The sequence below is a fragment of the Heptranchias perlo genome, chromosome 23 (genome assembly GCF_035084215.1).
Source record: "Heptranchias perlo isolate sHepPer1 chromosome 23, sHepPer1.hap1, whole genome shotgun sequence".
In the NCBI taxonomy this organism is placed as follows: domain Eukaryota; kingdom Metazoa; phylum Chordata; class Chondrichthyes; order Hexanchiformes; family Hexanchidae; genus Heptranchias; species Heptranchias perlo.
In genome coordinates this window covers 31,552,788-31,570,489 of record NC_090347.1, presented here as the reverse complement: position 1 = coordinate 31,570,489, position 17,702 = coordinate 31,552,788, and the positions used below count along the sequence as shown (strand labels likewise).

The 17,702-nt window shown below is 40.0% G+C and overlaps 1 protein-coding gene across 3 annotated transcripts; it reads left to right on the top strand.

Annotated features, from left to right (window-relative positions):
• The first annotated feature begins 456 nt into the window (after nucleotides 1-456).
• LOC137341231 (phosphoinositide-interacting protein-like) lies at nucleotides 457-17,225 on the top strand. Of its 3 annotated transcripts, XR_010966989.1 has the most exons (4): nucleotides 558-628; nucleotides 9,605-10,205; nucleotides 15,432-15,617; nucleotides 17,162-17,225. XR_010966989.1 is itself a non-coding variant. In XM_068004303.1 (2 exons), exon 2 carries the CDS (start codon nucleotides 9,640-9,642, stop codon nucleotides 10,042-10,044), a length of 405 nt encoding a protein of 134 aa, XP_067860404.1. In that variant the 5' UTR covers nucleotides 558-628; nucleotides 9,605-9,639; the 3' UTR covers nucleotides 10,045-10,890. The 3 variants fall into 3 exon arrangements, 1 of the variants encoding a protein (XP_067860404.1); XR_010966990.1 differs by lacking the exon at nucleotides 17,162-17,225 and having other exon boundaries at nucleotides 457-628; nucleotides 15,432-15,729; XM_068004303.1 differs by lacking the exons at nucleotides 15,432-15,617; nucleotides 17,162-17,225 and having other exon boundaries at nucleotides 9,605-10,890.
• The last annotated feature ends 477 nt before the right edge of the window (nucleotides 17,226-17,702 follow it).

The window sequence follows — 17,702 nt, the reverse complement described above, 5'->3', positions numbered from 1 at the left end:
AGATTTAAGGTAATTGGCAAAAGAACTAGAGGTGAGGAGGAAAATTTTAGGCAGCAAGTTGTTATGATCTGGAATGCACTGCCTGAAAGGGTGGTGGAAGCAGATTCAATCATAACTTTCAAATACTTGAAGTGGAAAAAAATTGCAGGGCTGTGGGGCAAGAGCAGGGGAGTGGGACTAATTGGATAGTTCTTTCAAAGAGCTGGCACAGGCACGACGGGCCGAACGGTCTCCTTCTGTGTTGTATCATTCCACTCCCTTCACAGCAGCCTATTTGTAATATGCTGGAAAAATACATAGTGCAACAAAACACAAAATATGTACTGAAACTGTGGTTTCTAATCTGACGCCATGCCGGTCGATGATGTAATTCAGTTCCTCCGCCCTGGTGAAGGACCTGCCTGTCGCTATTCAGATTATGAAGTCTCACTGTTCAGTATCCGTCGCTCTTTCGGATTGAGCTATGCTGCCCATGTGAGGCAACAACAAACAAACAAACAAACAAAAAAGGCACAGCCTTGTTCCGATTTCGTTTCGGGACATTCCAGAGGCGGGATCCTTGGGCTCTGGAGAGCGACAACTCCAGAGGGAGACAGGGGGGAAAAAAGCTGGAAAGGAGTGAAATTAAGTAAGTACCTCGTGTGAGGCGTCGCTGCTGTGGGAAAGTAATGCGGAGCAAAGGAGATGGGGAAACTACAGCGAGAGACAGATGGGTGAGGGCGAGGAGGCACGGCGAATTCACATAGAAATGTGAGATTAGACAGACTGAGAGAGAAGGAAGAAAGCCCAGTACATAAAAAATATATAAAATCTGTCAAAATAGCAGCATTTCAGAGGAGAATGCGATGTTAGTTTTCGTTGCATTTTTCAACAGCTGCACATACTTTAATAACACGATGCTTTTAGACAGAAATTTCGGATGTATAGAAAATACATGCCGGCACTGAAATGGTTAATAAGAGCGACACGTCCCTGAAACAAGGCTTCAAAGATTGTTTTAACTTCTCGTTCCACCTTCATATTTAAAAATCGAGTCCAAGGTTAGCAGCTGGTTGCAAGTTGCCCGGACCCTGTGCGCAGTGATCTGTTTAAAGTCACAGGTTTCCCCCAACCTCCAGAATCAAGAACGGGCTCAGGATTTGGGAGAAGGGGAAGGTGGAATAAGTGGGGTGGGAGTCCCAGTGATCAGAATGTGAGCTGATTGAGCCACCACCGTTTGGCTAGGCAAAGATTTGGACTGTAGGGGAGAAACAATACCCATGGACAGCGGGGAAAGTTGGAGAAATAAAAGGAGAGATCGGTTCTGCAGATCTGTGTTGAGCTACCGCATTCGTGGGCACTTTAATCTGAGCCATGTATGTGAAGCCGATGGGACAATGTGATGCTGCAGATTTCTTACTGGAGTTTTAATACAGGCAGGGAGCGATGCAAGCGACGAGTGATGGTGGAGTCTGTGCAGGAACAGCTGTACAGCGACTCAATGTAAATGTTTATATTAAGGCAGAAAGTGATAAATGTGAGCTGGCAACTGGTAACCGCACCCAAAGCTAACACAACCCCAAAACAATAAATAATTGAATAATCCCAAAGTGAAAATCGGCCAGCTGTAAGAATGAAAAAATAGAGGGTAAATTGAAGTAGTTTTGCAGAGTAAATCAATATATGACATTTAGGAAGCTACCAGTGAGTGTGAGTTTGCATTGTGTCTATATCTCTGCACCACCCACCCCCAACCAATTTATACTTGGGAAATAAGCATTCTCTGGGTGTATGGGTGTAAAGAGAAACATTGGCCCCATACCAACAACAACAACTTGCATCTGCATCGTGCCTTTAACGTAGTAAAATGTCCCAAGGCGCTTCACAGGAGCGTAATCAGACAAAATTTGACATGGAGCCACTTAAGGAGATATTAGGACAGGTGACCAGAAGCTTGGTCAAAGAGGGTTTAAGGAGCATCTTAAAGGAGGAGAGAGAGCTGAGAGGTTTAGGAATTCCAGAGCATAGGGCCTAGACAGCTGACGGTATGGCTGCTAATGTTGGGGCAAAGGAAATCGGGGGTGCACAAGAGGCCAGAATTGGAGGAACGCAGAGTTCTCGGAGGGGTGTAGGGCTGGAGAAGGTTACAGAGATAGGGAGGGGTGAGGCCATGGTAGGATTTGAAAACCAGGATGAGAATTTTAAAATTGAGGCGTTGCCGGATCGGGAGCTAATGTAGGTCAGTGAGCACAGGGGTGATGAGTGAACGGGACTTGGTGCAAGTTAGGACACGGGCAGCAGAGTTTTGGATGTGCTCAAGTTTACGGGGGGTGGAAGGTGGGAGGTTGGCCAGGAGAACATTGGAATAGTCGAGTCTAGAGGTAACAAAGGCATAGATGAGGGTTTCAGCAGCAGATGAGCTGAGGCAGGGGTGGCGACGGGCGATGTTACGGCGGTGAAAGTAAGTCATCTTGCAGATGGAGAGGATATGGGGTCGGAAGCTGAGCTCAGGTTCAAACGGGACACCAAGATTGCAAACAGTCTGGTTCAGCCTCAGACAGTGGCCAGGGAGGGAAATAGAATCGGTGGCTAGGGAATGGAGTTTCAACTCTCCTGAGGTGAACTTGTTGCATCCTGAAAGGCATTTTGGACATGCATGAACTGTTGACGATGGTGTGATGACTCACATTCAGATGAACTCTCAAAAGTGATGCAATCTGGAGTGGATAAAAGTAAAAGCTCACCGTAAAAACATTGGGCTTGTTAGGGAAAATACTTCTATTATGATGTGCTTTGCTTACTTAGCTCTTGACATCATGACATGGCGTGCTACAGCCTACACCCTGCTATACACCCAACCTCGGGCAGTCTGGCGTAGCAGAAGGGGTTGTGAAAGCACTTACTGGAATAGTTTCAATCCTGTTGTTATATTACACTCATCAGTCAAATTATTGATCCAGCTCTTGAGTCAATGTAATATGGAGGCTGCTTTGTATCAATAGACAATATCCAGTATAACTGCCCATATGATTCAACAATGCTCTGATTGAATACAAATGTAATATTGTCAAGGCACTACATTTTTTGTTGTAAGATCAAAATCTAAACATCCTCAGCAACCCATTTCTGTTTGATCCTATTTCATTTCCATCCTGCAAACGTTTAGTCCATTGACAGCACGGACATTTGCACTGATAAACAAGGCTGTGCTATAACTTGTGTTTGTATAGCACCTTTAATGTAGAAAAACATCCCAAGGATTCACGGAGAAAGAGAGAATGTTAATCTACATGTGAAAATTGAAAAGAAAAATCCATTATAAAAGAACTTTCAACAACAACAACTTGCATTTATATAGCACCTTCAATCCTGCAGTCTTCCAGTATGCAGTATGTTTCTGCATTTTTAAGTATTGCTTTTCTATGGATTTTGGATTTGGAATTGGAAAGGATTGGTAGAATCAAATACATTTTCCAGGAGCCCAATCCAAAATCTTAATTATTCTAAATGAGTTAGACTTGTACAACTGATGTTCTAAACAACTTCTAATCTGACACTGTGCAGGAAACTTCTCTATATTGACAACTTGTGGGATTGACCAGATGGGCTGTGTAAATAGATGGTCTCTTAATGCACCTTCAGTTTTGATTAGTTGATTACTGAAGATGCTAATGCCCTAGTTATAAGCCCCCATCATCAACTGTCTGCTCTGTAGCCCTCTCCAGTAGTCCACTCCACCACCGTCACTGTTCTAATGCTTGCTTTCCCAGCTTGTACAGCCTGAGGCCGCTACTTAACTTTTCCAGATTTCACACAGTTTTGTTCTTATTTTTATTTTTTTAACAATACCAAAAACGAAATCACTGAAAAAATGTCAAATCTGGTGTAAATGAAAAATCGCTAAAAATAAACAATGAAAACCTAACTACATAACATTTAAAAATGGATTTTTTTTTTATTGATATCAAAGCAAGACTTTGATGTTTTTGTCAGTAGCCACACATCTATATGAAAATGTTTCGTTCACCTTGCTGCGGTGTTTGAAGTTGAGTGGGCTCTCCCTATTGAAGTGGCCTAGGCAATGCTCAACAGTGCTCAGTAGAGACAGAAATCAATCAGTCAAGACCATTAAAAAAACAGATATGATCATTAACTGTGACATATAACTTTACATTTTTCTGAATTAAGCGAATTGATCCAATTTTTGATCAGTTTAGATTTTTAAAATTCAGTTCAGCATCATCATCCATACATGTGATTATGCCTCACTGATGAAGCAGAAAAAATACATACACTTGCTATAGGTGTGCAAATCTTTGATATCCAAATGCAGCTCCCTCACCCACAGCTCAGAGTGTGGGCTTCTGATTGCCTCATCTTGTAAAAGCATTTCACTGTCAAAGATTCATAATTAATGAAACTAGTACAGAAATAAGTCAAGGAGTTAAACTAAATAGAGGAGCTATTACGCTGCTGGGTGTCTACTATAGGCCACCAAATAGTGGGAAGGAGGTAGAGGAGAAAATTTGCAGGCAAATTACAGAAAGATTCAAGAACTATGGAGTAGTGATGATGGGTGACTTCAATTATCCCAATATAGACAGGGATTGTAATAGTGTAAAGGGCAAAGAGTAAGGAATTCCTGAAATGTGCTCAAGAGAAGTTTCTGGAACAGTGTGTTTCCAGCCCAACCAGGAAGGAAATAGTGCTCGATCTAGTTCTGGAGCATGTTACAGTGGGGGAGCATTTGGGGAACAGTGATCTTAATATCATTAGGTTTAGAATAGTTATGGAAAAGGACAAGGAACAATCAAAGGTGAAAATACTTAACTGGAGGAGGGCTAATTTCAGTGAGTTAAAAAGGGATCTTGCCCAGGTGGATTGGAATCAAAAATTGGCAGGCAAAACAGTAATTGAATAATGGGAGGCCTTCAAGGAGGAGTTGGTTTGGGTACAGAGTAGACACATTCCTACGAGGGGGCAAGGAAGGGCATCCAAAGATAGAACTCCCTGGATGACTAAAGATATAGAGGTTAAAATGAAACAGAAAAAGGAGGCTTCTGACAAATGTAAGGTTCATAATACAGTAGAGAACCAGGCTGAATACAGAAAGTGCAGAGGAGATCTAAAAAGGGAATAAGAGGGGCAAAGAGAGTATGAGTATAAATTAGCGGCTAACATAAAAGGGAAGCCAAAAGTCTTTTATCAACATATAAATAGTAAAAGGGTAGTCAAAGGAAGGGTGGGACCGATTAGGGACAACAAAGATCTTCTTGTGGAGGCAGAGGGCATGGCTGAGGCACTAAATGAATACTTCGCATCCGTCTTCACTAGAGAAGAGGATGCTGCCAATGTAGCAGTAAAGGACAAGGTAGTAGTGATATTGGATAGGATAAAAATCGATAAAGAGGAGGTACTTAAAAGATTGGCAGCACTCAAAGTAGAAAAGGCACCTGTCTCAGATGGGATGCATCCTAGGCTACTGCGGGAAGTAAAGGTGGAAATTGGAGAGGCTCTGGCCACAATCTTCCAATCCTCCTTAGATATGGGGGTGGTGCCAGAAGACTGGAGGATTGCAAATGTTACACCTCTGTTCAAAAAAGGGGAGAGGGATAAACCCGGCAATTACAGGCCAGTCAGCCTAACGTCAGTAGTGGGGAAACTTTTAGAGACAATAGTCCGGGACAAAATTAATTGGCACTTGGAAAAGTATGGGCTAATGAATGAAAGTCAGCACGGATTTGTTAAAGGAAAATCATGTTTGACTAATGTGATTGAGTTCTTTGATGAAGTAACGGAGAGGGTCGATAAGGGTATTATGGTTTTTGTTGTGTATATGGGCTTTCAAAAGGCATTTGATAAAGTACCACATAATAGGCTTGTTAGCAAATTAAAGCCCATGGGATTTAAGGGACAGTGGAAGCATGGATACATAATTGGCTAAGGGACAGAAAGCAGAGATTAGTGGCGAACGGTTGTTTATCAGACTGGAGGGAAGTATACAGTGGTGTTCCCCAGCGGTCAGTATTAGGACCACTGCTCTTTTTGTTATATATTAATGACCTGGACTTGGGTATAGAGAGTATAATTTCAAAGTTTGCAGATGACACAAAACTCAGAAATGTAGTAAACAACGAGGAGGATTGTAACAGACTTCAGTAGTACATAGACTGGTGAAATGGGCAGACACATGGCAGGTGAAATTTAACACAGAGAAGTGTGAAGTGATACATTTTGGTAGGAAGAATGAGGAGAGGCAATATAAATCAAATGGTACAATTTTAAAGGGGGTGCAGGAACAGAGAGACCTTGGGGTGCACATATACAAATCTTTGAAGGTGGCAGGACTGTTAAAGACTGTAGAGAAAAGCATAATGGATCCTGGGCTTTATTAAAAGAGGCATAGAGTGCAAAAGCAAGGAAATTGTGCTAAACATTTATGAAACACTGGTTAGGCGTCAGATGGTGTATTGTGTTCAATTCTGGGCATGACACTTTAGGAAGGATGTCATTGCCTTTGAGAGGGTGCAGAAGAGATTTACTAGAATGTTACCAGGAATGAGGGACTTCAGTTATGTGTAGAGATTGGAAAAGCTGGGGTTGTTCTTCTTAGATCAGAGAAGGTTAAGGGGAGATTTGATAGAGGTGTTCAAAATCATGAACGGTTTTGATAGAGTAATTAAGGAGAAACTGTTTCCTGTGGCAGAAGGGTCAGTACCCAAAGGACACAGTTTTACGATGATCAGCAAAAGAGCCAGAGGCGACATGAGGAAAAATTTTTTTACACAGGATGTTGTAATGATCTGGAATGCACTGCCTGAAAGGGTGGTGGAAGCAGATTCAATAGTAACTTTCAAAAGGGAATGCAATAAATACTTGAAGGGAAAAATTTAGAGGGCTTATGGGAAAAGGGCAGGGGAATAGGACTAATAAGATAGCTCTTTCAAAGAGCCAGCACCAGGCATGATGGGCTGAATGGCCTCCTCCTGTGCTGTACCTACTATGATAAATGTACATACATCTGACTTTTTTTCAACTGTAATTAAAATATAATAACCATTATAGCCAGGGCAGTGATTTGGGAGCTGCTTGATATCCCGTGATACATTTCACAAATCTCTACTTACCATGTGAAGTGCAATTTTCTGCCCAAGTACCACAGTTTTGCATAGGGAGTCCCAGATGCATTGACAATGCCAATTTTTGAGTGAATCTAAGTGAAAACCAATCTCCTTACCTTAATTATAGCTCTCTACTTCTAGAAGCCCCAGTACTGAATGGATGCTTGATTGATGTTTAAAATTGATTAGGAGTGGTAATTTACCGACTTCCTGCTTCCCTTTGTGATTTACCTAAATAGCATTTCTAATGATGGATAACCAGAAACTGACATTGAAATTACTTCAATGTGTTTGTTATTTCTTTATATTATAAACTGTGATGTTACTGGGACAGTTTTATTCTGTTGTCGATCTGCTATTTTTGCCACTGGCAGATGTCATGTGGACTCCGATGGCTAAAACACTTAATGCATGATGGCAGCATCACTTAAGGATTATTGATTGTGATGTTTTCATTGCAATTTTACCATGTGGCAATCTAGACTTGATTACCATGAAATAACACTGTCACTGCTTATTATATATGAATAACTGTTGTGCCAAGACATTTGCCAAAGTGTATACAATTCCTCGTCAGCTCTGTGCTAATTTGTGGCATTAAGGGGGAATTATCTTCATGAAAAAGTGTTTGATGAACCTTTTTTCTTTACATGATGTGATTATGTAAATTATGTTAAAATACATTATCACACCACTTGTACGTGACATGAGTGTGACAGAAAAGATACACGACTCTTCCAGTTCCTTTCCCTCTACAAACTTAAAAAAAATGTTTGCCAAACTCTGTTTAAGAGAGAGAAAGTGAAAAGGAAAGAAAGTAAGGAAAATGCAATGATTGAATTAAAGTTAAAACAATTCCTACTTCAAAAACCTTTTCTCAAATAACACGAGGAAAAAAGACAAAGTATTAGGGCCTGTTGCACTTATTAACAATGAAAGATATGCAGAGGTTGGCAATAGATTTCAGTGAGCTCTCCCTCTAACACTGAGCATACTGCTGTTCCTGCTCCATACACTCTGTGACATCACGTAATCTCTGTTGGCTCATACACAAGACATACAGCAGTTGTCATGTCATTATACCAGATTTGCATTCTCACTGCCGACGCAAATCAGATATGACTTTTACATATTTATTAGCAAATTTTTATTCTCATCAAGCAGTTAAGAAATTGAACACTTTTCTACTTTGTGCACCCAGTGTCAGCATTGAGCACTCTCAGGTCAGTCATTCATCAAAGATGTGGAGTACAGTTCCCTTTACTCTGCCCTAACAGTGCAGCCTAACTCCCAATCTCAGAAGAAGACCTCCTGTTGCACCAGTTTGAATTTTTGCACTTCTTACCCATCTAGCCTCATGGCATCTTGGAGTCAGGTTGTTATGGACAATTTTGCAGAGTAAACTCACAACTTCAAGGAAGTGGGTTACTACTGCCTGAATTCATTTCACATTCAGCTGTCACAACTATCAAAGAGATGAGACTTTCATCTGATCAGTCTTCATTAGATTCAAAACTGGGTCCCAGAGATGAAAGGACATTAGGCTATCCAGCCCTCTCTAAAGTAACTTTCCTTATCTTTATTTTGTAGTCATAATGATAAATCATTTCATGCATTCTATTTCCTGACATCGATCAAAAAGCTAATCATTTTAGTCATCCCATTCAGCTGGGATGACAGTGCGCTGGATGGATAGCAACCAGCAGAGTTGCAATATTCTATGCAGAATGTTCAAATATATATTAGCTCAGAGTAGTATCCACACTGACATTGATTAACTGCCCCTGCATTATAAAACCTGTGACATACTCACTGGGAACATTACACTGAGATTGTTTAATTGCATCCTCCACTCTCCACTGTGCAAATACTATCCCTGCAGCTGATGTGACTAGCCAGTCATGACAGACTTAAAGCTTAATATTGAATCTAATTTTCATGATTTATAAAGTAATGTTTTACAGAATTATTATGTACTGGGTTATAAAAATGGAACCTAAAGCAAAAATTAAACTCAAAATATGTGTGTTTGTGTCAAAAAGGACACTTTTATACTCATCAATGCCTCAGTGCAAATCAGTTGGATAGTTTCAGCTTCCTGCAGTTCCTATTTGCTCCAGCTTGGCCTAACTTCTGAGCTTTTGTTCAACTGTGTTTGTATAATCGAATTTAGCTCATCAAACTTGCTAGCCTGTGCTCATTGATTTGTTTATCCATTATGTTTTGAGAATGTGTGCAATTCCATTTTTCCTGGTTTCGAGCAGGATTTGTTAGCATCCCATTTTGATACTATTATTGAGCATTGACAGTGACGTACTTTATAATTCTATATTTCCAGATTCTCCATTTTCAGATGTCTTTAAATGTTTGAAAAATATTTAGACATCTGGAAGTATATCAACATGAGGAACTTGCAACAGAGGTGGTATATATAATTTTTCCCTCCTTACCCTCTGCCAAGTCAGTGCTCATCTTCAATAATGTATTTCTTTGTTTAAACACAGGTACGGAGAAGTTGGCATCCGTTCCAGATCCAAAGATGAAAACGAGTTCAACTGAGAATGTAGATCTGGGCATGCGGTCATGTTCTGAGTCCAAAGATCTGCTGACCAGCCATACAGGAAGTACCTTCTACAGCAGTTCCAGAAGTGTATCCATTTGGACCTCAGAGCCACGGACTGCCTGGGAAACTTACCACAAACCTATTATTGTCATGTCAGTCGGAGGGGCATTTTTTCTTTTGGGGGTCATACTGACTGGCTTGTATTTTGCACAGATCACCAAGAAAACATGCAATGTGCTGGGGCCTGCATTTCTGTCCATTGGGATGATGTTTCTCGTATTTGGATTGGTCTGGCTCCCTATCCTCAAAGAAAAGCAAAGACAAAAGTCCGTATCAAGACACTTCAGGAACCAAAAACCACCATCATTCTTTCATTTGTGAGATAAAACGGCACAACAGAGAAGCTTGCTGCTAAACTGATGACTTCTGCGAGTGGACATCTCCTGGTGTTCACTGTAATTCATGTTTACATGGGCCTGTAGGAATTTATGGTGATGTATGGCAAAACACTCCTCATATATTCGTTGGAATCAGTGAAGCTGGTAAGAAAGAAAGACTTGCATTTATATAGCGCCTTTCACGACCTCAGGACATCCCAAAGCGTTTTACAGCCAATTAAGTACTTTTTTTTGAAGTGTAGTCACTGTGGTAGGTCATAAAACATGGAATAAAGTCACAATGTGACACTTAATAATTTTATTAGCTTGATGATCATTGAAGTAAATGGATGACTTCTTTCAATGGATATCTTAATTTTCCCTTTCATGTTCAACATTTATACCTGGTGGAACTCTTTCAAGGAATTTCATTGTATGGCTTCTCCGAGCCATCCAGTTCTGACTGTAAAGCTCTTGTTTTCAGCACCAAATTAATGAAGGAGAGAGAATTGTTGCAACAGTGTTATCTAGTTTGTAGCAAACAGTTTGAGGTCATAAAATCAACTACAACAGTAAAGGGTCATCAGTTATGATGTTAAATTAATTGTAAATATTGCCATAGAAACAAGTCACTGAATCCAAAAGCGGTATGGTAGAAGATATGCATGTTTTCAGTGTGATCAAGGTGGTGCATAAGTTTAGATGTCATTGCAAGAGAATAAAAAAGCATACATTTCACCTGATCATTAAAAACCTGCCTTACTCCATTGGAAATTATCTGTGCACAGTAAAGTGAGTCATTCTTTCAATTATTTAAAGTACCTTTGTCAAAGGATACCTCAAGTTGACTCTTCATATCCAGTGGGATTTGTATTAAGAACTGCAACTGATCAGGTTTGGAATAGCAACTGCTGGTAAAATCAACATGGTGTAATTCTCTTAATTTTAAGTAGATAAATGATTGAGCCTTCCTTAAAGTTAATCTCAAACAAATCACAAGTGCATCCTTATGAAGTACAAACTGCATCTTTCAGCAACAACAACAACTTGCATTTATATAGCACCTTTAATGTAGGAAAACGTCCCAAGGTGCTTCACAGAAACATAGTCATAGAAATTTGACAAAAATTTCCATGTATTTCCATAATTTCCTTACATTTTAGGCCAAGACAGATTAAAACGGCATGATTTTTTTTACTGAAATTCAGTAATACTCAGCTAAATAAAGATGTAACAAAATTTAAGATATTAAAATAGAATTAAATTTACCAACCTAGCCCATTTCTCTTTTTTTGTTTAAACAGAGTGTAGGTCAAAATTTGAGATTTCGTCTGTGATTTGCGTTCAGTAGCTTTGGGCTTTCTTTCATTTGGGAGAGACTAACAAAACATATTTTAAACAAGTTTAACCGTATTGAGAGGAATATTTAAGTGACAGTTTTGAATAATCACATTCTTTTTGCCAATTGTATGCTTTAAGTCTCCCTGTACCACACACCATTCCCCAACTAAGAGTCCAAGCAGGAGGACTATGCAAGTGCCAGGTTATAAAAGGACATCGCTGCAAAAATTGTGTGAGCGTCATCTGGAGTAACACTATGTCCTTTTTCACCTCCCTCTTAGGATCTATAACTAGCTGCTGATTTTTCCTTCCTTCCCTTTCCATCAAGCAATCAACACCTACCCCCACCACCACCACTCTCAATAATTGAACAGAAATCACAAACTCACAACTTGAGAAATTGAAATCAGGAATCTACACCTTACTACTCTGGAGTGGTGTATGTTGGGTCACTAATCTACCTTTCCACCAGGTCAGCAAGAATATATTTTTCAATCTTTAATAGCAATTTTAACCATAAGCGTGAGGGTCACTGTGGCTTTAATATTAGATTTCCACACAGAACCAAAATTCCTTTCAGATAATATTTTGGAACTTAGAGTCATAGAATCGTTACAGCACAGAAGGAGGCCATTCGGCCCATCGAGCCTGTGTCGGCACTTTGTAAGAGCAATCCAGTTACTCCCATTCCCCCGCTCTTTCCCCGTAACCCTGCAAATTTTTTCCCTTCAAATATTTATCCAATTCCTTTTTGAAAGCCACGATGGTATCTGCTTCCACCATCCTTTCAGGCAGCACATTCCAGATCATAACTACTCGCTGCATAAAAAAGTTTTTCCTCACGTCGCCTTTGGTTCATTTACCAATCACCTTAAATCTGTGTCCTCTGGTTGTCGACCCTTCCGCCAATGGGAACAGTTTCTCTTTATTTACTTTATCTAATCCCTTCATGATTTTGAACATTTCTATCAAATCTCTTCTCAACCTTCTCTGCTCTTAGGAGAACAACCCCAGCTTCTCCAGTCTATCCACATAACTGAATTCCCTCATCCCTGAAACCATTCTAGTAAATTTTTTCTGCACCCTCTCTCAGGCCTTCACATCCTTCCTAAAGTGCGGTGCCCAGAATTGAACACAATACTCCAGCAGGGGCCTAACCAGTGATTTATAAAGGCTCAACATAACTTCCTTGCTTTTGTACTCTCTGCCTCTATTTATAAAGCCCAGGATCCCACATGCTTTTCTAACCACTTTCTCAACATGTTCTGCCACTTTCAAGGATTTGTGAACATATACCCCGTGGTCTCTCTGTTCCTCCAACCCCTTTAAGAATTGTACCATTCAGTTGATATTGCCTCTCCTCGTTCTTCCTGCCAAAATTTAACATTTTTCACTTCTCTACAATAAATTTCATCTGCCATGTGTCCGCCCATTCCACCAGCCGATCAATGTCTTCTTGAAGTCTACTACTATCCTCCTCACTGTTTACGACACTTCCAAGTTTTGTGTCATCTGCAAATTTTGAAATTGTGCCCTGTACACCCAAGTCCAAGTCATTAATAGATATCAAAAAAGCAGCGGTCCTAGTACCGATCCCTGGGGAACACCACTGTATACCTTCCTCCAGTCTGAAAAGCAACCGTTCACCATCACTCTGTTTCCTGTCACTCAGCTAATTTTGCATCCATGCTGCAACTGCCCCTTTTATTCCATGGGCTTCAATATTGCTGACAAGCCTATTATGTGGCACTTTATCAAACGCCTTTTGAAAGTCCATATACACATCAACCACATTGCCCTCATCAACCCTCTCTGTTACCTCATCAAAACTCAAAATACAGTGATATAACTCCATCAGCAACAAGGCTGCCATATAAATAGTTTTGTCTCTTAGTCTTAATTAATTTGGGCTGCTTCTTGATTTGCACTAAAAATATCTTCCAAGATATGGATCTTGATTGCATTCTGAGTGTTGTAGAAATAGATATTTGGTCCTATGTCTACAATGAGACTCCTGCACAGTGTTTCTATTTGTTTTATCTGCTCTTTAGTACCCATTCACTGTCTGAAAGAGCCACCAGAAAATTTACTCCTGGGCCTCTAATTTAACTTCTTTGTTAATTTACCAATTTATTTAATCTCGCCAAGGTGCAGTGGGGACACCACAATTGGCCTTAGTGCCACTGGCCCAGGAAGGAAAAAAATCAGTTTCCCACTGCTGATCGTTATCCAATGACCCCCATTGGAATGTGCACATATGTTGTTAAGAAGCAAAATAAGCAGTAAAATAGCATTATAACATTGATTGTCTAGGTTTATAATTAAAGAACGCACACCTGAGACAGAGCTCAGTGTTTGTGCAACTATACCCTAGTCTGGGTACTAGATGAGAAGGGAAACAGGAAGAAAACCGCAAAAGAAAGAATAATTCTAAATTTGAGTGAGATGGCAACTAAGTACACTAGAGCAAGTGCGTTGCACCATGTAGTGGAAGGACCAAATTTGTAGCCACAATTCTCCAGACAGCGAGGTCCATATTATAGCCAAACATAGATTACTAGGGCTGCACAAGGTGGAGCAAAACATTTTCCCACTGAGATGGAGGGAAAATCAGAGGTAGGCTCACTCTATGGCACTCTTGTGTACCTCCTAGCCATCAATTATAGAACAGAATTGCTGATGCCCCGATTACTTCCTGCCCCTTTGGATATAGATGATGTATAACGCAAGGAGACCACCAAGCAAGAAGAGGGCAAAATAAAAAAAATACAAAAGTAAAACCTAACATTGAAATCAAATAAGGAGACACTGAAGTCTATTTAACCAATCAAAGAAATTAAAAAGAAACTGAAGATGCTGTGCCCCAATCCATACATTTTATGTTAGAAGATGGCCTAATATTGCATGCTTCTGACAGTTGAGAATATTTTATTATCTTCTAAGTTGTTCCCTGGCTGCAAAGCAAATTTGTTGAAATCTATAACTGTCTGGATAAGTGCACAAATTGTCTTGGCTCTCAGATGGAACTTCCTACAGCCATTTGGGAGTTTAGTGAAATACCATAATAAATTTCATAAAGAACTCTATATTTTTAAAAAGGGTTACAAGTTGACATGGCACAAAGAAAATATGTTTGTATATTTTCTTCTTTTTTCTTTTTCCATTAGTGTTGTAAAATATTTATGTGAATGATGATACAGAATACTGGCTACTTTAGAGGGTTCCTTTTTGAAAAGCTGTCTTAGTGAACACTGAAGTGACTGAAAAAACAGTACATATAGAATAAGCAGCCAGGGCATCATAATAATAAGGAATACAATCCCAACTTGGTTTTGGGTAACCAAAGATACCCCATTAATATACCATAAAATGTACTATCCCCAATCATATATTGCTTTCATAATATATAGATGTTACATTTTATCAGTATCAGATTAAATTAAGTTGGTTATATGAATCAGCAGACTGTATGTACAGAACCCAAATGGGTGTATGACAATAATGGTGCAAGCACATAAAATAGCAGTGGAGGTTTTAACATAATGTTGTGCCATCTTTATATTTTAAAAGGAAGTACAGGCAAACTCAGCATCCTGTATATCTTATAATGCCTAAAGCTGAATACTAAGGATATTATTATACATTCAATTTCAGCTCCATAATTCGAGCCAGCAATTTAGTCCTTGCATTTAGTTCAATGATAATTTATACTGTGCCTTTCATCCAAATCACTTACTGATAATCTAACTTGAGCTACAGTAGATGGATGATTGATTGATGTGAAGGAGTTGGTTTACTAATCTGCTATGGCATGAATGATTCCCTATTTGATGGAGTTGTCAGCAAATTGCACCAAGAGCAGAGGAGGCCACAGAGAAGGCAAAACAGTCCAGATCACTACTCCATACCTCCTAGTGCCCAATTACCAAGTAGTATTGGCGGATGTCCCAGCCTTGCAATAGTACATGATGTAAAAAGCTGAAAGAGGAATGAAAATAAGTAAATAAATTGCACTAGTATCCTATTTATACTAACAATCTTGTGCTTTAGTTAATCCAGCACAGACAATGGCATACATTGGACAGCATGAACCCTGCCAAACTGTCCTCCTGGTCTCATCCAGTTATGATCGGGACATATTTCAAGCCAGTATAACAGAAAAATAACAACAGCTGAAAACATTCTTCATGGCAGTGACTATGTGTTTTAAACCCAGTTTGTAGAATGCAACTTGAAGTAAGTGATAAAAAAAACCATTTCTCCTGTGATATGTGCAAGATCACTGTGAAAACCAGTTATGCGATAAAATCTTGTTGGCAGATTATTGTGATTGACCCAGGAATAAAACAATCACTTCATTAAAACAGTCAAACTAGTCTGCTGTGTATTTATGTGCAACTTATTCCCCCCCCCCCCCAATTATTTTATAACTTTCATAATATATAAATGTTAAAGTTTGGCTTGACTTGTCTCTTTGAAAGGTGACCAATATCACGTCAGTGTAAATGGGCTGTACAGGTCGGCAGGCAGACTATACAGAACATGACTGAGGCTGATGGTACAGGTTCATAACAGACTCAGCATGAGAAAAGTGATGTCTGGCAAAGTTTGCATGAGTCTGTTTTCTGTTAGACCATGTACATTGCTGCAATGGAACAACATTAACAGTGGCATATTTTCTGTTGAGTTACAGCGATGTAAACAGAGACATTTCCTGTCTTACTTTAGCCCAACAGCAGTTTCTCTGCCCAGATAAAAAAAACAGTTGTAGTGTACTCAAAGTATTGTATTGCACTTTGGGGCTGAATATTGCTGTTATATTTGATTTTGGAAACTAGCATGGCCTTTGACTCTTGAAGTTCGGTGACATGTCATGCAATGCATGCTCCCGCATTGCCACTGGTTGCACACTTGTAAGTTGCCCTCTGTACCTGTTACAATTATTTAATTTTTGTTTCAACACCCATTTCAATCTACAGACTTTCAAACCTCAAGCTTGGCATCTCCAAATCACAACTTGGCTGATTTATCCTAAACCTTGCCCTGTACTGTGTGGCCCATGGCCTTTAACTTAGATTTTGCAATTTTAAAAAACAAATTACAATGAAGAAAATAGTCCACTATTTGACATGCCCATATGCCAACACAATGTCCTGATTGTACTCACCAGCTACTAGTGGAGGACACTTTCAAACGATTGCAAGAATGCATTTACCTGACACACAAAAAACTCCATGAGCATTAACTCAGGCAGTTTAATTGTAATTTATTTTTGGATTGATGTGGATTTTGAGTATGGGACCTCCCACAAAATTTTTTTTTAAAAAGTGCTTGGCTGAAAGGAGGACACCACTGCTTAAAAATGGCTTTGCAGATTTCACTGCAAAGCAGTAAAAAATTGAATGGGAAACTTTTTTTAAAATTATATCTTTTAGATGATAGCAAACAGTTCATTATTTTGACATACGCAGGTAACACGGGTAAAGACCTTAACCCACGTTTCCTTGTCCAAATAGAGCAGGATTTACGTCACGGGAAGTCGGTGTCTCCAGATGAAACAGTTTGCATTTCTCCCAATGTTTTTTGGGGATGGGTGGGTTGTAAGAAGCGATGGTGCTGAGGGGTATTGGGAGGTGCCCTGGCATGTTCTTGATGGCGGTTAGCTTGGACGTGGCAGGGCTGTCCTTACTTTTAATGGGCATTTTTGCCAACGTGCGGGTCGGTGGCAGGGGGTTTGGAGACTGTCTCATTTACAGCGGTTCGATAATTGTCTTCTTCAGTTTGATCTGGTGGCTCTTCTGGTACACGGGCAACATTGAGGTTTCCCTGGAGGAACTCGAGAAAGGCTCCATGGCCAAGGAGAGGAGTTTGGCTCAGTTGACCAGAAGGTTTTCCGAAAGATTGTCTGTGAAAAGACAGATATCGCAAGAGGAGGCCGATAAACTGGAGAAGGAGAAGGAGATGGGTTTTGGAGATTTATCCACAGCCATCAGCTGGGATATGGCCAGGCAGTTCAGGGAAGTGTCGCCTCAGCAGAGACAACAGAACAGATACGTGGAGCTCAATAACGTGAGGCTACATCTACCTCCCAGAAAACCGCAGAATGGAGAGCGACTGGTCTAGATGGTGAGATCCACCAGGTTAGTTGTATGAAGCGGGGGATTCAAAAGTAGAGATACGCCACTGTGTGTCCGCCTAGCAAAATGGGGAGTTGTGCTCTACTGTTTATTGCAATATAAGACTTGTCCTCAGTTATATCTGATGTTACCCACTATCGGTTGGAGAATGAGCGTTGCCTTCCTTTTTGGAGAATTCACTAAA